Source organism: Lipotes vexillifer, unplaced genomic scaffold (genome assembly GCF_000442215.2).
Source record: "Lipotes vexillifer unplaced genomic scaffold, Lipotes_vexillifer_v1.1 scaffold1293, whole genome shotgun sequence".
In the NCBI taxonomy this organism is placed as follows: domain Eukaryota; kingdom Metazoa; phylum Chordata; class Mammalia; order Artiodactyla; family Lipotidae; genus Lipotes; species Lipotes vexillifer.
The window spans coordinates 725155-751022 of record NW_006790911.1 but is presented as its reverse complement, the minus strand read 5'-3'; the positions used below and the strand labels follow the sequence as shown (position 1 = coordinate 751022).

Genomic DNA, 25868 nt, shown 5'->3' with positions numbered 1-25868 from the left:
GAATCCTTGCCTGTTTCTGATCTTAGAGGAAAAACATTCAGTCTCACTAAGCATCATGTTAGCGGTAGGTATTTTAGATGTTCTTTATGGAGGAAGTCTCCCTCTTTTTCTTCTTCTGAGAGTTTTTATCGTGAAAGGATGTTGAAATTTTGTCAAATGATTTTTCTGCATTGCTTGATATAATCATGTGAGTTTTCTTCTCTAATCTGTTAATATGGCAGATAATATTAATTAATTTTCAAATATTGAACTACTCTTGCATCTTTGGAATAAATCCTATTCGATCAGGGTGCACAATTCTTTTTATACATTGTATAATTGTACTTGCTAATATTTTGTTAAGGATTTTTGCATCTATATTCATCAAGGATATTGGTCTTTCTTTCTTTTATATAGCATGTTTGGTTTGGTATCAGGGTTACAGTAGCTTCATAAATTATTTGGGAAAGTGCATCTTCTTTTTTTTTTTTTTTTTTACGCGGGCCCCTCACTGCTGTGGCCTCTCCCGTTGCAGAGCATAGGCTCCGGACGCACAGGCCCAGCGGCCATGGCTCACGCTCCGCGGCATGTGGGATCTTCCCGGACCGGGGCACGAACCCGTGTCCCCTGCATCGGCAGGCGGACTCTCAACCACTGCACCACCAGGGAAGCCCGCATCTTCTTTTATGGAGGAGATTGTGTAGAATTTGTGTAGAATCGTGTAGAAATATATGGTAGAAATCTCCAGTGAAGCCATCTGGGCTTGGAGATTTCTTTTGGGGAGTTAATAGGTTATGAATTTAATTTCCTAAATAGTTATAAGGGTATTCAAATTATCTATTTCATACAGTCTGAGTTATGGTAGATTTTATTTTTCAAAAAAGCAGTCTATTTCATTTAAGTTGTCAGATTTATGTTTGTAGTATTCCCTTTTACCCTTTTGATGTTTTCAGGGTCAGTAGTCATAGATCCTGTTTCATTCCTAATATTGGTGATCCGTATCTTTTTTCTTTGTCAGTTTTCCTAACAGTTTGTCAATTTTATCCTGTCAAAGAACCAATTCTTTGTTTTATTTTGTCTAAGTTTTTCTGATTTTAATTTCAATGATTTCTGCTCTTGCTTTTATTATTTCCTTTCTTCCGCTTACTCCAGATTTATTTTGCACCTCCTCTTCTAGGCTTCTGAGATGGAATCTTAGATTTGAGACTATCCCTTTTTTTCTGAATGTAAGCATTTAGTACTATAATTTTCTTTTCAGCACTGCTTTAGCTGTTTTCCACAAATTTTGATATATTGTATTTTTCATTCAGTTCAAAGTACTTTTTCTCTTGAGACCTCCTCTTTGACCCATGGGTTATTTAGAAGGGTGTCATTAAGTTTGGAGATGTAATCTTTGGTTATTGATTTCTAGTTTGATTCCACTGTGGTTGAAGAACACTGCATAATTTCAATTCTCTTAAATTTGTTGAGGTTTGTTTTATGGTTTCTCTTGGTATATTTTCCGAAGGTTCTCAAAAAGTATGTATTCTATTTCTGTATGGAATGTTCTATAAACGTTAATTAGATTCTCTTGGTTGATGGAGTCATTGAGTTCTATATCTTTCCTGATGTTCTGCTTAGTTGTTCTATTAATTATTAATTATTACCATAGTCTTCACCTATAATTGTGGATTTTTTATTTCTCATTTCAGTTGTCAGTTATTGCTTCTGATATTCTGCAGCTCTGGTGTTTGGTGCATACATGTTTCAAATTGCTATGTCTTCTTGGTGGACTGACACTTTCATCATTATGTAACGTTTTTGCTCTTTGTAATTTCCTTTGCTCTGAAGTCTACCTAATAATGATATAGTCACTCTTGTTTTCATTTGAATAACATTTGAGGGATACATCTTCCCATCTTCTTACTTTCAATCTTTTCAGCAAAGGAACCCCAAATTTCTTAACCACAGCTTTGGCTACAGTTAATTCTTTTGAAAATATTTCAGGAGTAGTGGTGGTTAAAATTTAATTTGGGATTATAATATTTGGGTTCCAAGAAGTTTTTTACCTAGAGCCAATTCAAGAAAGAAGAAAATATCTTTCACAAGGAAGGAAATGCACAGAGGACTCGAATTTTTAACTTGTAAATAGTAGGGGAGAAAAAGGTAATTTTAAATGACTACATAAATACATGAATTAACATCCAGCAGACACAAAGTCACCCACTGATATGAATTGGTGACCATATATGAGGGGGATGCATTGGAACCTTACTTAATGTTTTTGTTTAATTGAAATCCCCTTATGTGGCCAAAGACCTAAGTAGGAGAATTCTGAAAAAGATACATATGTGATCATTGGTATCTAGTGTTGGAAATCCCCATTCTTAAGATACTCACAAACTCAACACTGTTTTATTGTTGTCATGTAGTAATCAAACTTTGTTTTCCCAGGCTTTCACAAAATAAATGAGTATGTGAGGAAGACAGCCTCAACATTACTACTTTGCTTTTGATAAACTTAATAAAATCCTTTCTGTTACCATTCAAGGCCAAAATGTTGAGAGAGTCCTGGCTCTTTGGCATCTTTTGTCCTCTGGCAATATCTCTTTGCTCCACTCTATTCAGCATACAACATGCTGTTCCAGCACACTAAATCCAATAGAGGGAATTTTAGGTGTAAACAAAATGTATTTGCATATTTGAGATTAACATGATTTTACTTTGTAGTATTCTACATCTGGGAACATGTTTAAAGTAGTAATTCCTTCTAGTGCTTTTGTGACACTACTCCCTTTACCCTCCTCCTTATTAAAAAACAATTAGACTACCCTTCCTACAGCTAGAGGCTGACCCTTAGGCTTATGAGTCTTCAAGATTAGAATACCTAAGACATGAACCCAGAGCTCACTCTATGTCAGGCACTGTATTAAACACCCTACGTACACTAGGGTGTTTTACAATTAAATGATTAAATGTCATTTAATTCTTACGAAATTATTATAAGAATGTTATCCAAACACAAAGTCTGCATAATATAATAGCAAAAAGATGAGAAAAGACTGACTTCAAAGAAGCTAGATAACTTGCCTGCATTCACACAATTACTAAGTTCTTGAGCCTGCATGGGAATCTAGGCTTGCCTGACTCGCCAACCTATTCTCTTGCCGCTATACCAATCCTATGTTATACTATCAATTTCGGAACTAGCTGTTAGTTTTAGCCTCTTAGTATTTGAAGAACAACAGGCCTTTGTCATTTGGCCACCATATAAGTACTACCATCTGCCTAACTCAATTAATGTCCCTATAGCTCAATTTCCGGGCATCCTGTCTTTTCTGTAACGCCTCTCTCCCCTTCCTCCCTGCTTCTAGACCCTGCTCAAAATTGGTTTCTCTGTCCCTGTTGTTAGATTAGTGATTCAAACATTCAAACATTGTTTCCTCTTCCTCCTTTCTTTTTTTTTTTTTTTTTGGCTGCATTGGGTCTTCGGTGCTGCACGGGCTTTCTCTAGCTGCAGCAAACGGGGGCTTCTCTTGTTGTGGAGCACGGGCTCTAGGCATGCGGGCTCAGTAGTTGTGATTCGTGGGCTCTAGAGCACAGGTTCAGTAGTTGTGGCACACAGGCTTAGTTGCTCCGCGGCATGTGGGATCTTCCCAGACCAGGGCTCGAACCCATGTCCCCTGCACTGGCAGGCGGATTCTTTAACCACTGCGCCACCAGGGAAGTCCCTTCCTCCTTTCTTTTAAGTATCTTTTCTCTATAATTTTCCCCACAAGATTCTCATACAGCGTTCATATGTTCATATGAGAAACGCACTCACAATATAAATGTGTATGTTAAAAAAGACAGTTGTCATTTTGGAGGCAATTTTATTTATTGTTTTTCTTGCTATTTGTTTTTCTTAAATTGTCAGACTTAAGCTTCATCCATTTACATATTCAGTATATTTTTAGGGTTTCCAAACCAGGACCCAAGATATTTACCTTTCATTATAGGGTGAAGAAATACTCTGAATATTAAATAAATGTTATATTCTTTCTACTTAATGTCAATATTAAATAAATATTTACTCGTATTTATTTTATTTTTATTTTAAAAAATATTTATTTATTTGGTTGTACCAGGTCTTAGTTGTGGCAGGCTGGTTCCTTAGCTGTGGCATGAGAACTCTTAGTTGTGGCATGCATGTGGGATCCAGTTCCCTGACCAGTGACTGAACCCAGGCCCCCTGCATTGGGAGCGCAGAGTCTTAACCACTGTGCCATCAGGGAAGTTCTCATAAGTATTTATTGAGTGTCTATATGTCAGCTACTCCCCTAGACACTAACTTTTTACCCTTCCACACAATTTATTTTTGGTGGAAGTATTTTTTAGATATTAAAAATAAGTTTGCTCAATATAATAATACACAAATTCATTTTAGAAAAAATTAAAAAAATACAAACAAAAAAGAATTAGGAAATATACACCAACAACAATCACTTTCAATACTTTTATGATTATCCTTCCAAAGTTTTATTCATATTTTTGAACTGCTAAATTTTCTTTTCAGTTAACACTATAGAATAAACATTCTTCTACATTAATGGTTGGTAAAGGTCAAGAATAGTTCATTTTGTGGGTGTACAATAGTTTTAAAATCATACTTTGAATGTTGGACTCTTAGCCTATTGCTAGTTTTTTTGCAATTACATGCGAAGCCTGCGACGAACATCATTTAGGTATTTTTCTTTTCATATGTCCTTAGGCGGTTCCTTATAGTCTCAGAAATAGCATTTATAATGGGCTGGGGGACATTTTTCCAGATCTCAATTAAAGAATTATCACTCGATTGATTAAAAGTTTGCAGGCTATATATTTATTCAAAGGAGATCCCTTCTGTTTGAAATTCAACATAATCAACAGTTTGCTCAAGCCTTGACTCTTTAAAAGTGTGTCTCCTTTATTCAATACGTACTGATAAGATACTGGACATGGGGATACAAAGATGAACAAGAGCCTGTGCCGGGTAGATAGCAATTTATTGCAGTGTGCAGATTTGCTACTGAATAGAACACGCTGCGCTTAAAATCTGCAGCAGATGGGTGCGCAAGACCCTCAGGCTGTGTTGAAGAGAGGGCAAGGCAGTGTACAAACCAGTGGTGAATAGTTGTAACATTTCTTAAGAAGAGAAGAATGTACATTTTAATTTAATATTTGGTGGTTGAGGAAAAGATACAACCCATCGCCTCTTATCTATTGATTACTCACGTTTCTCACTTACATGGTGGTGGGCAGTTTGCTTACTTTCAGCATGTAAATTCAGAGGAAATATCGCCTAACTCTGCACCGAACAGTAGAAGGAATTTAGAAATGACTGATATAGCTAACATCTGATGACAGAAAAATAAAAAATCACACTAACGGGCACTCTTCCTTATACAACAAAACAGTGAGACGTCAACTGGAATAACCACAACGTCGTCAACACAGTGGCGTCACGCCTATAAGCGGAGGCGGTTAAAGTGTTAAGGCCTGCACAGACCTCCATGCTGCAGTAGGCAGCGCAAAACCTGTGCAGATTTTCAGGGAGCGCCGCCGATCGCTGCCAGCCACAGGAGATGCGGCGTCCGGGGACAGTGTGCCGTTAAGAACGCCTGTTAAGACTGCACTCGCGTCTTGCCCGGGAGCGGAAGCACAAACCTACGCCTCCGAGCTCTCCCTTGAGGCCCCGCCCACTCCTTGCCCTAGAGCTTGCTGGGGGCCCCGGAGGGGGAGTGGCCAAGGGCGAGGAGAAGAGAATGCGCATGCGCAACTGGAACTCAGTCATTTAGCCAACTATCAATCTCGCGAGTGTTGAAAGTCGGTGGCGTAGGTAGTGGACCTGGATGCAGGCGAGATAGATGATATCTACCAGAGGAAGAAGAGGAGGCGGCCAAGTCACTGCGCGCTCCCGGTCCCTCTTTCGCTTTTCTTTCCTTCTCCCTCAACCCTCCGCCCTCCAGTAAATCAGCCCGCCTTCCTGACCTCAGTGACCCGGGTGACCCCGCCCACTCTCGTCGACGTGATTCCCGCCGTGAGGTAAAGCGCCGGTGGAACCCCGAGCCCGGCGGAAGAGGAGGACGACGAGAGGGGGAGGCTGCTGGGCCTGGCTAGGGCTCGTCGCGGAGCCGCGGCGAAGGGGGCGTTCGGGTGGTCCTCTCGCTCCTCCATCAGCTCATTGCGACGTAGCCTCCCAGGCCTAGGCCTCCTCCTCATCTCTGCCGGGCCCGGCCTCTGGCAGCAGCGGGTGACGCAGAAGGAACATCATGTCGTCCGCGGCCGACCCTCCGCCACCCCCGCCTCCCGAGAGCGCGCCTTCCAAGCCCGCAACCTCGGCCGCCGGCAGCGGGAACAACAACAGCAACAAAGGCGGCCCCGAGGGCGTCTCAGCCCAGGCGGCTGCCTCTGCGGCCAGCGCCGGCGCCGCGGACTCTGAGATGGAGGTGAGAGCGGCTCGTGGCGTGGGGAGTCGGCGGGATGGGGAGGAGGAACTGGTTCCCTCGCCTCTGTGTTAGTGATGAGACGCAGAGCCGAACTTCACCCCTGTGCACCCAGACTTGGCCTCGGACCCTGTGGATCCGAAATGCTGCTCTCACCCTTGCGCCCTGTGCCTAACCTATCCCAGCCGACTCAAATGGATCTCTGGCACTTCACATTTACATTATTTGTCTCTTTGGCGAACCTTGCCAAACCCTCGAACGCTCTTGTTAGACACATGTTCTTGATTACTGAGGCCGAGTGGGATCTACCTTTTTTTTTTAAGCTAGACTCCCATAATTCCCTCGCCCATCTCTGAATCTCGATTTTAGTTTCCACTAAACTTGGGGGGAGGGCGAGGGAGATTTCCCCTTAGGAAAGAGGGTAGATGGGCGCGGTGGGGAAGGCATTTAAAAGGAGCGCCTCCGAGGACTTGGGCCTCCTTTTCTTCATCCAGGTCCTTGCAGGGGAGGTATCTGTTCCTGGCAGAAACAATGGCGAGAACTGGATAGCCGAGGGCGCAGTGGGGTTAAGCGGGGCGCAGCTGCTCCCTTGGAGGGAGAGGAGGCTCCTCCCAGGCACTGTTCCGTGGGGAGGGAACTGACCAAGGCGGCAGCAGCTGTCTTGAACCCCCATCTCATTTGGGGAGGGGTGATGGATGGATGGATGAATGAGTTAGTGAGTCAGGGGCTTTCAGACCAGCGCAATTCCTCTTTGAGGGCCTTGGCCTTTTTTTTGAAAATTGGTACCTTTCGCTGCCGAGCCTGTCTTCTGGGCTGGGGCTGGCCGGCCAGGGGATGGTGACAGTACTGCGGGGGTGGAAAGATTGGGGAACTGCCAGGCGGGTCTCTTGGGTGTGCTCCAAGGCTTTGCGATGTCTGGGAACAAAGTGATTGCTTGCTCCTTCCAAATTTTATTCTTGGCCTTCAGTCTGTTTTGAGATATTTTATAGTTGCAGCCCAAAGATTTCTGGGAGTTTTCCATCCTTGGACAGATTGAGCGAAGGTAATACTGTTCTATAAATGAACGTTGCTGCAGGATTAATAAGGAATTGGTAGCGCAGTTTACCATTGAAGCCTTTGGCGCAGTAGTTTTATTTGGGCAACAGCGGTCTAATCTAGGGTGAAGTAACATGTTACTAGTTTTTGAAAGAACTTTTAGGTGATGGTGGGTTTTGGTGGATTAGGACACCTGGTGTTCTGTAGTTTTCAGTGACTTGAGATTTGTTTCAAATTCATACCTGGTGTTGCCTGTTTTCTCTTTCTTTAGGTTTTAAATGGTTCTTTTGCATTCCCAGGGTTAACTTGGATTCCTGCTTCGTGGTTTAAGGGGGTTTGAAGTTTGACACTGAAAGCAATTGTATGTAAATGTGCAGTTCTCTGCAAATTGCTGTCCTTAGTTGTCCTCAGCTTCTCAAAAGGGGCTGTCATTGAACTGTTGGAATAACAACCAAAGTCTCACAAGAGGTGTTACGGGAAACATCAGAAAGCAGAATAATTTAAAGCCTAAACTAAATATTTTGGCATTCAGTTGCTATTTTTAAGTTAAAGTGGAATTAAAGTTTAACTATGAATATTAATGTTACAACAAGTACCAAATGATGTCAGTGGTATTTTTATTTGCCAGATGGGGAAATTGAATCTTCTGGTAAGTAGTACCTGTGATAGAACCCACATCTGGCTCTGAAGCTGACCCTTTCCCCGAATATCTTGTCCTTTCCTATTCTTACAAAAAAGGTGTTTGACGATTTCATTTATTGAAGAATGACTTAGTTATTTTTACCTTCTTAGAATAGGAACATCAGTAATTTTATCAATCTTTTTACTGACTAGTTTTAGTTTTTATTTTTTCCTTCACATTATAGTGTGATTTTTCTTTTCTTGGTCTTTTAATTCGGGTTTTTCCAAAATCATTTATTTTCTGACAGAGCCCACTTTCCTAGAAATATTAGCTAGCTTTCCTATGTATTAGATTAATTTTTTCTTTTTGCTTGGTACTGATAGGTCACGGAAGCAGTCTCATTTTTTGTTTATTATTGTGATCTTTTTGGCAATGTGGATGGGGCCTGTCTTTGTTCATCCTCATTTCTCAGTATTGACTCGACTGATAGGTAGGTACACTGTATACCAATAACTATATGACCTCAAGAGTCCTAAATCCAAACCTTTTTTTTTTTTAATTAAAACTGTGAAAGAAATCATGACTGCTGTTGGAAAGCACATCTTACTTTTTTAGGGTGTATTTGACCTTCCATGGTATCCCATTACCATTTTGTGAAGTAGGCTAGGTTGGTGGCTTTGTCATTTTTACTTGTGGAGACCAGAGATTTGTGATGAGCTTAAGGTTACACAGGTTCCTACAGGTCTTAGCGATGAAGTTAGACTTGAATTTGGGTCAGTTGACCTCTTAATTTTAGTGCTATACCAGCCCCATCCGCCCAACTTCTTAATCACAGGTAGCTTTATTACAGTATGTATTGACACACACAGATTAGTACATCATTAATGAAAATTAGACTCTCACCAGCTCTTCTTATGTTCTTTTAATGGATGAGTGGAACTTTGCAGTGTAGTTGTTGCTGTTATTTTGTTGTTTGTGGCGTTTTGAATGTCAGGGTGAATAAATTTGCAAAAATAGCACATTTATTACCAGTTAAGGAATCAGATTGTACTTAAAGGGTATTCACTTTAGGCTGCATGATGAAATTTTTTAATTTTCCAGAAGATGGGAATCAGCGTGACTAATGCGGCTTTCCAGGTGTATATTTGCGTAGCAGTACAGTAGATACTGCAATTTTATGATTAAAAGGGAACGTATTTTCATCACATTTTATACTGTTGAATTTAGCTTCATAATTTTTGATTAGAAAACGAAACATTTGCTGAAAGTAATTTTGTTCTGGGATGATGGAGATAATAGTCTTGTGTTTCAGTCTTGGCAGTAGCCATGCAGTTTACATATTTGGATTAAATAAGTTGTTATCATCATGGTATTTTTCACCAAGGTTTCCTATCAGGTAGGATGACAGCCATTTAAGTATCTGGGAAATTTGGGACAGGAGTGTATGACTTTGAATGTGTTTTGGGCAGAAATCAGTCTGATAATGGTGTGTTGAGTATTCTTGAAGAACAATCCATGATTTTTCCCTCCTACCAGGAAGTATTTGATGATGCGTCTCCTGGAAAGCAAAAAGAAATCCAAGAACCAGATCCTACCTATGAAGAAAAAATGGTATGTTCTAGGCATATGAAGAGTTTTATATGTTTTTTTTAGGTGATTAAGTGTACCAAAATTGAAGCACAGATATCCAATTTAAATATGTATAACGTGGAGTACTATAACTTTTGTACCTTACTTGACTTTACTTGACTATGTAAACCAAATATAGAAGTATTGCATGAATTCACATATTATGTAAATATGTGGGTTATGCTAACACCCCTTATATTTTAAGATTTAGCATTGGGAGTGAGGTGAGTTAAAGACCAGAGAAGTAATTATTCAGGGTAATGTTTATTCTGCATGTGTCTAGCATTGTACTCTACTGGTTATAAAGCAAATAATACATGCTCCTTGCCTACAGCCTTCTTATAATATGGATGGGATCTTTACAAAAGAGAATATGAATGTTATACTTGAAAAATACCCAGCTCATGTTTCATATCCTCTTAGGAAACTTTATTTTACCCTGAGTTAACCAGTACCTACAAAGAGCTTTAAATTTAAATTTAGATTCAATAATAATGACTAATAGTGAATGATTATTATGTAGCAGGCCCTGTTCTAAGTGCTTTGTATGGATTAAACTCATTTAATTGTTTTGAAGTCTTAAAAAGTTAAAATAGCAGGTGTAATAATAACACCACTACACTACACAATATGCTTCTTAAGAGTGGGGACAGCGTCTTCATCTTTCTGTCTTCAACACCCAGAACAATATCTGGCACATAGTACATTTTAACAAATGTTACTTTCCCCTTGTTCTTTGACTTTCTCTTCAATATCAATAAATGTTTCTGAATCTCTTAAATAGATTCAAAATCCTAAAAGTATGCACATGTGTGTATATATATATATATATATATATATATATATACACACATATGTAGTGTGCATAATACATCTTGCAATATGTAAAGTAGAAATGATGTATTATTCTATATGATTTCTATTACATTTATATATTTGTATATCTGTAACTGTCCTGCTGCCTTTCTTTGCTGTCAAACTTAATTGAAGAAAAAGATATATTTTCCAGCTCTACTTTTCCCATTCATTCCTTTAACCCTTCACAACTTAGATTCTGTTATTAACACTGTACTAGTGATTCTAATGGCCAGTTCTTTGCCTTAATTGTAGTTTGATTTTCCTTGCTGTCACTTGTGTTTGACACCATTGACCACTCCACAGAATTTTTTCTTGCCTGAGAGACCTTTTTTTCCTTGATGGTATCCTATTTACTTGACTATTCCTTTGTCCTTCTCATTACATTCTGAACATTTGTTCTTGGACAGTTTGATCCTTGTCACTGGTTTTCATCTGCCATCTCTAAGTGAATACTTCAGATGCCTCCAACCATTGCATTTTCATTTGCTTGTTGGACATTTAAGTCCCTTTGGTACGTCTTATTTAGGAGTATCCAAAATTGAATTCCTTATCTCTACCCCACACTTATACTTAGGATTATCTCAATGAATGAAACTTTCTCTTAATAAATACCCAAGCTGTTACAGTACCTCATAGTTTTAATAGTCTTGGCAAATTTAACTTCATAAATATTTCTCTTATCTTTTCCTCATCATCCTAGTTCAGTATTCTTCTGTTGCATGAACTATTGTGTTGGCATCTTTATTTGGCTTCTTTCTGATGATCTGGCTTCTTCCACATCTCTTTGTGTTTTTGCAAAGTATATTTACAACACAAATCTGGTTATATAATGGAGGTTTTCATGGTTCTTTACAATGCTTCTCATCTTCACGGTTCCCTTTATTGTAAATTTTTTCTCACTTCCTACAGATTTTTTAGTCTCCTAGTTTAATTTCCTTTTTCAACATCATGATCTTGAGAAGCAGTTTTCTTCCAAGCAACTTCTTTATCATCTGCTAGATCCTATTCATAGGTAAGTCTTGATATCCACTCTTCATTCTTGAACCCAGGATGCTGAGTACTACTTGAGAAAACTAAAATAATAGTGCTGACTGGTACCGGAGTAAGTTTATGGTTTTTACTGCCTTTGGGTTTCAGTATTTATTGCTCAACAGTCCCATTTAGCCATTCTAAAACTTTGCCACTCTGATTAAGTGTTCTACTCCTTTTCTGCCACACCCTCATTTTCAGTCTTCCTCCACAAAGAATTACAGGCCCATCATCAATTTACTTCCTCTCTGTTTCCAAGCATGTATGGCTTCTACTGTCCTGGTCGTTTCCTTCTGTCTTAGAGAAAGAAGCTTTTTCTAAGGCTATTGATTTTAATCTTCCATTTGATTTTATGATTCATTTCTTTTAGGTTCCTAATCTTATTCTGTTGTTTCTGATTTTTAGGAAGCGATTTTTCTCCTTAAACCTTTTTTTTTTAATTGAGGTGTAGTTGATTTACAGTGTTGTGCCAGTCTGTGCTGTACAGCAAAGCGACTCAGTTTTACACATATATGCATTCTTTTTTTAATATTCTTTTCCATTATGGTTTATCCCAGGAGATTGGATGTAGTTCTGTGTGCTACAGAGTTGGACCTTGTTGTTTATCCATTCTAAATGTACTAGTTTGCATCTGCCAACCCCAAATTCCCAGTCCATCCCTCTTCCTCCCCTCCTCCCCGTTGGCAACCACAAGTCTGATCTCTCTGTCTGTGAGTCTGTTTTTATTTTGTAGATAGGTTCATTTTCCTTACCCCTCTTTTAAGATCTCAAGTCATTTTTATGTTAACCCTCTCATTTTTTCAAGCAGCAAGGTCTTTGCCTGTTATTCCCCTCAAACCTTTGCCACAGTTCTACTGAAAGCTTATTCTGTGTGTTCTGAACTTGGTTTTTTGCAACTAGTTTGTAACTGAGAGAGAATTTTGGAAATTATGGAATCTTTTGTAAGGCTCTGGTGAAACTTATATTTAATTCTTTAAGACAGTAGTTCTCAAACTTGACCTTGTAGAAGATAACAGAGAACAGAGATCTTGGATAATTTTGGTCTGATGGGTCATGAACCACACTTTGAAAAAATACCACCTTAAGACATCTAGAGCCATTAAAGGTTTTTGAGCATTAGAGAGGTGTGATAAGGTCTAAGAATTGGGGGGACCCCCTCCCTTCTCTGTTGAAACATTACCTCTGTTTGGATTTTCCTGATCTTCCTGGTTAAAATTTCAGTGCTACTTGCACTTGCCATCACTCTGCTTTATTTTTACTTCTGAGTATTCATCATTTTCTGACAATCTTACATAATTTACCTATTATGTTCTGTTTTCAATATTGGATTATAATGAAAACTTCCTAAAGAAACAAAATACCTTTTCTGGTAGACACACGGAAGTATTTTTTGAATTGAATAGGTATTTATGAAGAAAATGATGATTTGAAAATGTTTTTAATGAAGTGAAGAATACATATTCAGTGATTTGAATACTGTAGAGTAGCTTTTACTTTAAAATATCTAGACTCTGACCTATCTGAATTTATTTCCAGAGCTTATTTATCTTGATCCAAACATAGCTACAATAATAGTCTTTTTTAAGTAGCAGCATCTTTCTCATTGCATGTTCTTGGCTTTTCTTTTATTATACATGTATTAGGAAATGAAACTGTGCAAAATACATATATGTATATGGATCTCAGTTCAGTACTTTAAAACAGTTTTTTAGTCTTCAGAAACAAACAACTGAAGCTTGTCATCTATAGGACATTACTAAGGATGAAACATGTTGACCTGTTGTTAGTTGTATGGATTGGGCTACATTTGTGGTCCAGTGAAACAGTCACCCTGTGCCTTCCTGATAGCAAATTAGGCTTCAGTTTTACCTTGGTATGATTTAAAAAAATTATGTTTTCCTTTAAAAAATACATAGTTTTTACAACATTACGATGTTTGACTATCTCTGGTGTTTGCTAGGTAAAATATTGTTTTGGAATTCATTCTAAAATTGACATTTTAAGCATTTATAGGTAGAGATGTTGAGTTGAGTAACTGGTTTCTCTGTTTATTGAACTCTTGTCTTGTTTCTCCTTTTTTTAACCAAACTGTTAGAGTGTCTGTAAAAAGTCTGTTGTCTTAAAGGCTCTAGATTTCCCTTGTTTATTTACTTTTATTTTTTTAAATTTTATGCAGTGTTTCACAGAACTAACTCCCAAGGGTTTTTTTTTTTTAAATAATTCTACAGCATTCCTATTTATTGACTGATTGATTGATAGGCTGTGTTGGGTCTTCGTTTCTGTGCGAGGGCTTTCTCTAGTTGCGACGAGCGGGGGCCACTCTTCATCGCGGTGCTCAGGCCTCTCAGTGTCGCGGCCTCTCTTGTTGAGGAGCACAGGCTCCAGACACGCAGGCTCAGCACTTGTGGCTCACGGGCCTAGCTGCTCTGCGGCATGTGGGATCTTCCCAGACTAGGGCTCGAACCCGTGTCCCCTGCATCGGCAGGCAGACTCTTAACTGCTGTGCCACCAGGGAAACCCCACCCTTGTTTATTTTTATAAAAACTTGATTTCAAGATCTTAAATGTTTTTTGGTTTAAATTCTTCCATTCTCTTTGTGTGATAATAGGGAACATTCAAAGCAGTAGATCTTAGATATGAAAATAAGAAATGGTATTAAGAACTGCATTGGGTTAATGAATATTTCATGAACTTAATAGATGTTTTTCAAGCCTGATAGCCTTTTAAAATTTAAAACAGCCTAACTGATGAATGACCAATGCATTTTTCCCCCTTCTGAATAAATACACTTGTATTGCATAATGTCTTTTGATTTTTTATTTGATATTTTTTCGTCAACTGTATTGAAGTATAATTGACACACAGTAGTTTTATGTTTGTAATTCAGTGAGTTTTGGCAAACACATGTGGTCATTTAACCACCTTACAGTCATGATGTAGAACAGTTCTTTTGCTCCTGCCCTCATCCCCTTGCCACTTCAGATCTGCTTTCTACGATATCTATAAGTTATAATTCTATAACTTAGAATTTCATATAAGTTGGATCGTACAGTATGTAGTCTTTTATGTTTGGTTTCTTTCATTTAGTATAATGCTTTTGAAACTCATCTGTGTTGTTACCCATAGCAGTAGTTTGTTCCTTTTAATTTCTGAGATTGTTGTGTGGAGGCATGTTGAAATTTCCTTGATTTCTGAAGTTGTATTAATATTCTGATAAAATGTGTTTTAAAATTTTTTGCAGCAAACTGACCGGGCAAATAGATTTGAGTATTTATTAAAGCAGACAGAGCTGTTTGCACATTTCATTCAGCCTGCTGCTCAGAAGACTCCAACCTCACCTTTGAAGATGAAACCAGGGCGCCCACGAATAAAAAAGGATGAGAAACAGAACTTGCTGTCAGTTGGCGAGTGAGTAATATTTGATACTTAATAGTTGAAGCAAACTTATTTTTGATAGTCTTCATTAGGAGCATAAAATCACTTTATTAAAAAAAATTGTTTTGGTGCTGTTATTTATTTGGCCTGATTGGCTTGGCAGGATATAGCCATACATGTATAAATAAATAAAAATTTGCATAATGCTTTATTTTTATATGGACTGAATAGGGAATTCAGATGTATTCCACTCCTTGGAGTGGAAACAAATGCAGAGGTTAAGCGGCCTATTTAACATCACCTAGAAGGAATTAGAATAATCCAGTTTTGAACTTAGATCTGACTTGGGGTGTGCTCTAGTCTCCTAAACCACATACATGCATTGAGGGTATTGCTATTATCTGAAGTCTGTGATTATGTGTGGATGTTGTGATGATTTATGCCACAGCAGTTTGTTGAAAATTTTTGTTACATACTTAGTTTTCTTTATATAAATTGAAGTGTCAAGGTGTATGACGACACTGTTAGGTGGTGGTTCAATATGTGTAAAGTAATTCTTACATGTTGAATTTATAAATTCTTTTTTAGAATTTGTGCTGGTTGGATAACTAAGATGTTCAGTTTGTAATAATAAATTTAGGGCAATCTCAGCTCCCTGGAATGGCTATATGTAATTTCCAAAGTGAAAAATGAAATGTGATCAGTAATTAAAATATGCTATGTTATCTAAAAGAGGAGAGTACAAACTGTTACCAACACTGTTAAATTTCCTACATAGTACACAGAAACATGGAGGTATTAGCGCTATCTCGAGGGCATTATCATCAAAAAGCATATTACCTTAATTTTATTTGGGGTGTTCTACTCATCTGATATATCTTTTTTGCTAATCCATTGTTTGTAACCAAAGTGCTTTTGTTTTAATACGTATGAAACTTCATGAGAACTTTGCAATTCAGATGTATTTAAATTTTTCAGACTTGAAGTTTGCAGCTGTTTAAATAGCGTCAGTCTCGTGCTCTGGAAATGCAGACTGCTGTAATGGATATTGTTATGGGGTCATCAGTATGATGGCATGAGAAGAAACACTTCTATTAAGAGCCTGTAAGATAAAGATACCATGTAGTAAATAGATAAAAAATTGTTCAGCTTTGATCTTATTAGTGTTGGTGAAGAAAAGGAGTCTTGGTTAATAGATTTCTTTTCTACCCATCAAACCATCTTAAATGGAATATTAGCTTAAGTGAAGTAATTAGGGTAATGGTACTGTCCTGTCCTTCAGTATAAGTACATATATGCTTTTTATCCCCTTTCCATCATCCAGTTAACAATCAGTGATGCCTCAATTTGAAGTAATAAAGCATATTCCAGCTTTTATCTTCAGTTTTAACAACCATAATAATTACCTTGATAATATATTGTGAAGGAGATTTTTATAAAGAAAAAAACGAAGTTAAAATTCTCAGTTTATGGGGAATAACTTGGGGTTGGGGGGGGTGGGTAGATCTTTGCACTAAGTTTCATAGGGTTGGAATGCAGAGAAGCACAAGAAATAACACTAAGACCTTCTGATTAGAAGCACATAAAACAAACAAAAACATCCTTGCGTTTTTATTGCCTTGGCTTGTATTTCTGAGGAATATTTCTCTGTCTGGGAAGGCTGATTATCCTCTCCCATCAACCATGTAGTTTTGGTAGAAATAAGCAGTAAGTTAGATTTAGAGGTCACAAGAGTGGAATAATCTACTGTTTTCTAATTTAAATGAAAATATTTGTTGAAAATATGAAGGTATAATTGGAAACTTGAGAATTGGGGAGTACATAGTTTTACTTACCTGAGTCCTTTAGAGATTAAGACATCTGGCAATATTATAACTACAGAAAATTAGTTATTAAGAGGAAGTCTCTGATTCTCTTGGGATGTAGAATCTGGGCAAGTGTATTTAAAATGCTTTGAGTAATTCTGATGAATCTAGTTAAGAGTCATTGCTTAAGCCCAAAGTCTCTATTCTGCATATTCTGCAGCTTTTGGTGAAAGCTGTAGTTTTAAAAATGTGACTTCTGGTACTATTTGAGGTCGGGGGGCAAAATACTTAACTTTAAAATGCAAATTATGAGGTTTTTCTGACTGTATATTTCCTTGAAATTAGATTATCACATTTATGTTTATCAGGTTCTGGTTAACCTAAGGTATTACTCTATTTTAAAACTGTATGTATATCTTAGAAAGCCATGTAAAACATTTCAGGTTTAAATTTACTAATGATTTCTACTGTTTACTTTTTTAGTCTTAATTTACATCCCTGTTAAGAAATTACTGTGTAATCTTGGTCAGCCTCTTGACTATTATGTTGAAATAGTAGCTGGTAGTCAAAATTAAAGCCAAAACTCAAGTCACTTGATTTTATTTTAAACTTGACAGCTATCGGCACCGAAGAACAGAGCAAGAGGAGGATGAAGAATTATTAACAGAAAGCTCCAAAGCAACCAACGTTTGCACTCGATTTGAAGACTCTCCGTCATGTACGTTACACATGTTTAATTACTTGATCTCTGAAACATCCCCTTTTGAGATATCCTTTGGTTAATGTTTTGGATTTTTCTTGGCTGTAATTTATAAATGGAATTTTTAGTGATCTTTTGAAATTTATTGATAGTGAAATGAACTTCAGATATTTTTTGGATGGAAGCCATAGTATATTAGTACGATAGTGGTGCTGTATTTCAAAGGGACATAAAACGCCATTGTGCTTGTTGTGGCCTGAATGTGTATGTAAAACTGGGAATGAAGTTTGCCTTATATTTGCCCCAAATAAGAAGACTAATGTGTAAAAAAGGGCACTTCATAAAGACTTTTTAAACTCATCTTCTGATTTTCTATTTGTTTTAAATTTTTTTCCAAAATGTACTTGTTATTAAAGGTTTTCCAAAAGAAAACATGGTTAACGAGGTTTAGGTTTTACCCATATATGATCTTGGTTGTCTGGTGGCACGGTTGTCTTCACTGAAGCCCAGTGTTTTTTTCCTGACCTCCTTTCTCTGTCTCACTTGATGACAAGTTTGTATGATCATAGTGGTTGTGAGCAAAAAAAAATTATAATAGTCAATATAGGATGTATAGTTTGGATTTGTTATCTTAATAATTAGCAAACTGAACTTCGGGGAAGATAGGATTTGGTTAGAAATTCAGCAGGCTGGTTAAAGCGTGTACCTCCAGATTTTTTTTTTTTGCTACACAGTACACAGTTTCCATTTCTTTTCATGAAGCTAGAGGCCAGAACCAGATTTACAAGGAGAAAGGAAATTTGAATGATTTGAGTTATCTCTTTCTTACATTCCTACTTGTAACTAGTTTTCCCAGCATTGATGACTTTTCATCTCAAAGCAGTGTTTTTCAAAAGGGATGGAGTACAGAATACATAGTTTTTTAAAAAGTTGGGTTATTTATGATCCATATACTTAGTAATTATTATGGGGTGGGAAATATGTAATAAATCCTGAAAGAGATACAGTTCCTTTTTGTAGGACCCCTTGGCAAAGTAAATTAAGGAAGGGTAAAGGAAAAACAGTCTCTTCTAATTCCTGTTTCCCCTTTGTTAGGACAAAAACAAAGTCCCCAGAGAACCTCTATTTAGGTCATCGGGGAAGGTGAAAACGTTTGGTTAGAAACACTTGTAGTAACATTGAAAAAGGAAATAGGCCAAAGAGTCTCTAGGACCAGTATATGGGTAACATAGGAACTGAGTGATTGAGGTACTCTGATGCCTCCAGTCATGTTTCCTGTACTCGGTTGTCTTCCATATCCGTCATCTCCACTCCAGACCACTGCCGCTACCTCCACTGATTTGAAACTTGCAGAATTCCCATTCTTAAGATCTAGTAAAGAAAGTACAGTCAGAATAAACATGTGTAGGCCCAAGTTAAACCTCTGAGTATCAGATGGAGGGGGAGCTTCCCACCTGTTTTTATTGCCTTTAAAATGTGCATGTCGTTTTCCTTTTGTTCTTAGATGTAAAATGGGGTAAACTGAGAGATTATCAGGTCCGAGGATTAAATTGGCTCATTTCTTTGTATGAGAACGGCATCAATGGTATCCTAGCAGACGAAATGGTATGTGTTTGACAGCTTTGAACAAGTCCACATTTTATAATTTAAAACCTTATACATCATTAGATTTATAAAAGTTAAGGCTTGTAGCGTATAGTTTATTGATTATACTCTAGAACTGTTAGCAAACTAACCCTCTGTCAAACTGATAAAAGCTCACTTTAGTTGCATAAGTGGGATCTTATATCTGTACTTCAGCTGTGAGGAATTATTATCTATGAAAGTATAATAAATTTAAAAATAATACATTTTGAGAAACATGCCTTTGGTTGACTTTTACAATGTAATGATTTGGCCATCTCCCTTCAATTCTACAGAACACAGGTGGTGGGGTCAATTGAATGTCATCGAGAAATATTTTCTCCATGATGGTAGCTTGTACAGTTCTATCCCGTAAAACATTATATCTTGTTTACTATTTACTAGTTATGTAGTGAATGTTTTATGTTTCCCTATAGCTATAGTGCTAAGACAATTGCTTAGAGAAAGTATGGAGTCAAAAGAAATAGGCCTCAATTCTGGCTCTGCTAGGTGACCTTGGGAAAGTCACTTAAATATCTGGGCCTTATGGAGATGGTAATAGTACATCCTTCAAAGACTTGTGAAGGTTAAATGACCTAACACTCGTAAACTTGACACATATCAAGTTTTTGCCATTTGTTAGCTGTACACATAGCTTTTCTCTTAAATGTTTCCGTGTATGTCGAGAAGGATGAATATGGAAGTCTGTTTTGTTTTTGTATTTCATTGCTTTGTGTTTATTTTTCTTTCAGGGCCTGGGAAAGACTCTTCAAACAATTTCTCTTCTTGGGTACATGAAACACTATAGAAACATTCCTGGTCCTCATATGGTTTTGGTTCCTAAGTCTACATTACACAACTGGATGAGTGAATTCAAGAGATGGGTACCAACACTTAGATCTGTTTGTTTAATAGGAGATAAAGAACAAAGAGTAAGTTTCTCATATTTCATTACATTTTTGATATTAAAAGAATTTGAATTTAGGTTTTGTGGGAGGGGGATAACTAGAGGAGGGATAAAAGGAGAGAAAAAGGGTCCAATAATGAGCTTGGTCTTCACAAATATTAGTAATTTATAAGTGGAATATTTTTTTGATGGTTAAGATTTATACTATGAAAATGGAGTTGTACACTGTAGAAAGCTATAAGAATATAGTTGTTTTCCCCTGCTTTCTGGGGGTAGTTATAAAATCAAAGGCTGTGTCTCATTCTAGCAGCATTTTCTTTTTTTTTTTGTGCTACGCGGGCCCCTCACTGTTGTGGCCTCTCCCGTTGCGGAGCACAGGCTCCGGACGCGCAGGCTCAGCGGCCATGGCTCATGGGCCTAGTGCTCTGCGGCATGTGGGATCTTCCTGGACCGGGACACGAACCCGTGTCCCCTGCATCGGCAGGCGGACTCTCAACCACTGCGCCACCAGGGAAGCCCCATTTTCTTATTTTTAAAAGAAGTTTTGAGTGTGTGAGGTGGTTAGAAATTTAAGGAGCCAGATTTTTAGATTGATGTATATAATGGTAATAGTCATGGAATAGTAATTTGTAATAGTAAATAATAATGTAAGTAGTAACATGATGAGTCGGTATGATAACTATCGAAATAAGTTAAAATACTGATAAGTTGGCACATCCTTTTTGGAAGAAGATATGGAAATAATGACACTATTAAGAGTATAAAATTCAGATTAAAAAATGTACTCATACTGCATTGAAGGACTATGTACCTAATTTTGTTTTCCCTTTATTCAGATATCAGTGATGACTCTAGATTTCTTTTCTCCCTTTTTGTATTCTAAGTTACAAAATTGTTTATTATGCTTTGAAGCCCAGTTGTTTAACCAGTCTTTAGTTTCCTCACCTGTAAAATGAGAAAATTAATAGCAATGTCTTAATAGATCTATAAACATAAAAGGAATGAAAGTGCTTACTGAAAACTAGCCTTTACTCCTTATCTATCTTTATGTCAGAAAACTCTCTATCCTTTCTTAAACCTATGTGCTAAGAATTTCAGCACCTAGTGGAATCAAGGAAAGAAGACATTTTAATAGTTAGTCTGTTGACTTTTGCACCGAAGAATTTTGTCAGTTTGTTTTTACTAAATGGCTCTGACACGATTACTTCATGGTTAATGAAGTTACTTTGAGTTGGTTCTAGCTGCTTGCGTACTATAGATGACTCTTCTTTTTACCATTCCCACCCCCTTTTACATAGTAGATTACATCCTTGTCATCAGTAAATTTAATGTATAGTTTATTTCTGCATGGTGTAAATTTTTTCTTTTGCTACACAGGCTGCTTTTGTCAGAGACGTTTTATTACCAGGAGAATGGGATGTATGTGTAACATCTTATGAAATGCTTATTAAAGAGAAGTCTGTTTTCAAGAAATTTAATTGGAGGTACTTAGTTATAGATGAAGCTCACAGGATCAAAAATGAAAAATCGAAGGTAATTTGATATTTATATGTGCAAATCATTTGTACCTTAGTTTAGAATTCGATCGATGTACAGAATATTCATTCTGATGATGAATTTGTTTCTTTCAGTTGTCAGAAATAGTGAGGGAATTCAAGACTACAAATCGACTATTATTAACTGGAACACCTCTTCAAAACAACTTGCATGAGCTTTGGTCACTTCTTAATTTTTTGTTGCCAGATGTCTTTAATTCAGCTGATGTAAGTATTTCTTACTATTTTCTAGTTGGAATAATGTTTTTTAATACTATACATTTTTGTAATAGAATTGGCCTGCTTCAGAAATCAAACAAATGGGGCTTCCCTGGTGGTGCAGTGGTTGAGAGTCCACCGGCCGATGCAGGGGACACGGGTTCGTGCCCCGGTCCGGGAAGATCCCACATGCCGCAGAGCGGCTGGGCCCGTGAGCCATGGCCGCTGAGCCTGCGTGTCCGGAGCCTGTGCTCCGCAACGGGAGAGGCCACAACAGTGAGAGGCCTGCGTATCGCAAGACAAACAAACAAACAAACAAACAAACAAATGAACTCTTAGAAAAAGAGATCAGATTTGTGGTTACCAGAGGCAGAGGGAGGGGGGGAATTGGATGAAGCCAGTCAAAAGGCACAAAGTTTATTGTACTTATTTATCTTCCACTTATAAATAAGTACTAGAGATGTAATGTACAGCGTGATAAATGTAGTTAACACTGCTGTATGTTATACATGAAAGTTGTTGAGAGTAAATAACAACTAAGAGTAATTAATAGTAATAAATCCTAAGAGTTTTCATTACAAGGAAAAATATTTTTTCTGTTTCTTTGATTTTGTACATATATGAGATGATGGATGTTCTGTAAACATTGTGATAATCATTTCATGATGTGTGTAAGTCAAATCATTGTGCTGTACACCTTAAACTTATCCAGAGCTATATGTCAGTTTATCTCAATAAAATCAGAAGAATTAAAAAAAAGAATTGGCCTACCTTTCAGTACTACTTGAGATAATCATTACTTTTTCACGCCTTTAGGTAGCCTCGTGTAACCTACTAAGTTTTGTATGCATCCTGAGAATTTACTTTTGTGCCTTTTGATTTTAGTCTTATTTTAGAAATCATGGTTTGTTCTCTCTGGAATGTCATAGATTCACATTCTTATTTGGTAGTCCTGTTGGCCTGACATTGTTTCAGTGGCTCTAGGTGGACTGCTTATGTTTTAAGGTAGTGCTCAGGGTGTTCCCCCAAGTGAATTTGCCTACTTCATGTTGCCTGTGTTTTAAGTCCCCAGGATGCCCTCTCCCCAAGATGGCCTTCAAGTTTGGTGAAATATGTCTAACCATTCTTTCTTACGGTCTAGCAAACATAGAACCTAATCCTTACCTTTGATAGATTATTTGCAGTGATGGAAATGGTTAATTAACTATTTGAACTGTTGGTTGTACTTAGGAACATAATGTACATTATGTTGAGAGTCTGTGCTTATTAGTAATTTCATTTTTTTGTTGGACTAGAATTCATTTTTGACCCTTTGTTCCCATTGCTGGAGTGTGTGTGTGGCTTTGAAGAGCTTATTCAAATAAGTTCCAAAAAGGTGTTAATTTTGGTTTGTTGTGTTAATAAGTAAGGATCATTTTAAGAGCAGAGAAAATTGTGTTCTTAAAAGACATTTAGTCAGTGTCATCAAGCTACTTTAGTTCTGTTTTATGTATTTTGATTTTGAGATAATTTTTTTCCTACCACTTCGACACCTTCATTTGTTTAATAATCTCTGCTAAAGCTTTGTTTTAGTTAACACAGTGAATTCTAAGATTATGTTTATTAACAAAGCAAATACAGTTGACCCTGAACAATATAAGTTTGAACTGGGCAGGTCCACATTTTTTTTTTTCAGTAGTACATACTATAGTTCTGCATGATCCACAGTGGGAGGGCTGACTATAAGTTATATTTGGATTTTCAACTGCATGGAGTATTGGTGCTCCTAACCTCTGCGTTGTTCAAGGGTCAGCTGTATATAATAAATATGCTAAGAGGTAAGGATAGGGAAACTGTCCTTGTTCAAATCCTACCCAAATACTAATGAAATGCTGATAATCTCAATTTCACTTTTAGTAAGTTTAATGAAAATTGACATTGCTCTAGAAAGCTTGTGTTTGAGTCTGAATGGCCTTTGAGAACAAACCGTGAAGTGGTTTTAATTTTTAAGGTTTTCTGAAACTGAAGAAGGATATTTTTCAAGGATTGGATTTTCTAATTCTGTAAAACTTGGTTTCTAACAATTTTCTTCTCACTATGAAACTTGGCATCTGGGTGTTTTTGAGGAAAATGTTAAGGAAATTATGATTCTCAAACTAGTTCTAAAATTAATTGCTAACAATAGTGCATATGAAAAATAAGGAATTGAACTAAGTGATTTATGTGGTTCACAACTCAAACATTAATTTTAGAAATTATTGTTACATGCTAAACAGCATAACGGTATTTGTAGTTAATATTATCTCTGATCTTAACGTATTTTTTATTTGTTAATCTAGGACTTTGATTCCTGGTTCGATACAAACAATTGCCTTGGGGATCAAAAGCTAGTTGAGAGGCTTCATATGGTAAGTATTTTGGAGTAGGGTTAGAAAGCATATTTCCAAAGGGAAAAATGCTACAGATTTAAATTAGTGGATTATTTTTCTGTTAACAGAAAGCTCAGTGGCTTTAGCATCAGATCTGTTTGAATCCTGCCCACTTAACTGCTTAATCTTATGATGGGAGGAGTGGTAATATAGGCAGTTTTAGCCTTAGAACCTAGGGTGGAATACTAACTTTATGAAGGAAAAAAGTAATCCCTTAGGGTTAAAAAAAGTACAGTGGGGGAAAGAAGAGTTGCATAAGGACTTAATATAGATAAGTTTTGGAAGCTTAGTTCCATTTACATTCTGTAGGAGAATCTAACAGATTTTGTTCTAAAAGGCCAAAGGTCCATGTGTTGTTCTTAAATCCAGTGACTGTGTGTAAGTAGTTGCTAATAGCTCAGTGCGAGAAGAGTTGATATTTTTTTGCCATGAAGTATGGCTTCGTTCCTTCCTGTGGAGATTCACAAGTGAAAGTTGGTAGGAAGATAGAAATTTCTCTGATAGACCACAGATTGTGATACCTTGGCCTGCAGGGTAAGTCATGTAAGCGTGACATAGAAGGCCTTTCATGACCTAACTCAGGGTTCCTCAACTTTTGTTGACATTCTGGTGTAAATAATTTTTTGGAGGGCGAGGAAGGGTGGCTTTCTTGTTTGACAGCATCCCCAGGGCTTCTGCGCTCTAGATGCCAGAGTATATGCCCTCATTTGTGATAATGAAAAATGTTTCTAGGCATTATAAACATGTCTTGCAGGGCAACATTGCCCCTCCTCCAAAAAGTTAACCTTTTGAGTATTTTCCAACTTCTGTTTCACTTCTTATATCAAGCTTTAATTTGCTAGAGTTGCTGGCCCCATTGTCAGTTTTCTGTAAACATTGTGCTAATCTCAGTCTCTCTGCTTACCTTTTTTGCCACATCTAGTATCCCCTTTCCTGCTCTCTTACTGATAACACCTAGGCCAAGACTCAGTGGTGATGTCACTTTCTCCACTGAATACCCAGGCTGAGGCCAGCCTAGAGACTCCTTCTGTATATTCTATCTTTACTAATCTTGACATTCTAAGTTATAGGACTTTGCACAGCGTACTGAAATGACTTATTTACACATGTTTTCCGTGCTGCATTGTAAACACAAAGGCAGAGTATGTCTTAGCATTTGTTTTTGTATCCCTAGCACAATGCCTGGCTCAAAGTGGATATTTGATTAAGGGGAAAAAATTAAAAATTTTATGAATGTTCCGATATTTCTTTCTACATAAATTAACTTTTAAGATACTTTAAAATTCTATGTACTGAAATTTTATTTTGTTAAACATTTGAAGATGATGATCTAGACACCTTTGTTTCAATTTAGATGGCATTCAAGCATGTAAACACTCAGATTTATCTGTTTGAAGGACTGTGGAGTATATATGTAGGCTTTGCTTTAATAAATAGATGGGTACATGTAGGTAAAGCATACTAAAATCCACACAACAGAATACCAGTTTTGGCATTTGTTTGTTTGTATGAAGATACTTACCAAATCAGGGGGAAAAGGTCTGGTGGCTACCATTCTGCTCTGTCCTGAAAGTCCCACCATAGCTCCTGTGATCTCATAATGAAAGAGTATATTCACAATCACATGGGTGTACTTAGGAATGAGATAATTCTTGTCGTATGAGTTTTCTATTGTTGCAACAATCCCCAGCCCCCCCCCCC

At 37.3% G+C, this 25868-nt stretch overlaps 1 protein-coding gene across 1 annotated transcript in view; it reads left to right on the top strand.

Annotated features, from left to right (window-relative positions):
• The first annotated feature begins 5789 nt into the window (after positions 1 to 5789).
• The window catches only part of SMARCA5 (SNF2 related chromatin remodeling ATPase 5), a 46307-nt gene continuing 26228 nt past the window's right edge, over positions 5790 to 25868 (top strand). The window contains exons 1-9 of the mRNA XM_007463996.1: positions 5790 to 6425; positions 9616 to 9690; positions 14837 to 15003; positions 17393 to 17493; positions 18980 to 19080; positions 19851 to 20030; positions 21383 to 21538; positions 21637 to 21768; positions 24078 to 24146. Coding sequence (XP_007464058.1) covers positions 6249 to 6425; positions 9616 to 9690; positions 14837 to 15003; positions 17393 to 17493; positions 18980 to 19080; positions 19851 to 20030; positions 21383 to 21538; positions 21637 to 21768; positions 24078 to 24146 — 1158 coding nt within the window. The 5' untranslated portion in view covers positions 5790 to 6248. The remainder of the gene's footprint in view (positions 6426 to 9615; positions 9691 to 14836; positions 15004 to 17392; positions 17494 to 18979; positions 19081 to 19850; positions 20031 to 21382; positions 21539 to 21636; positions 21769 to 24077; positions 24147 to 25868) is intronic.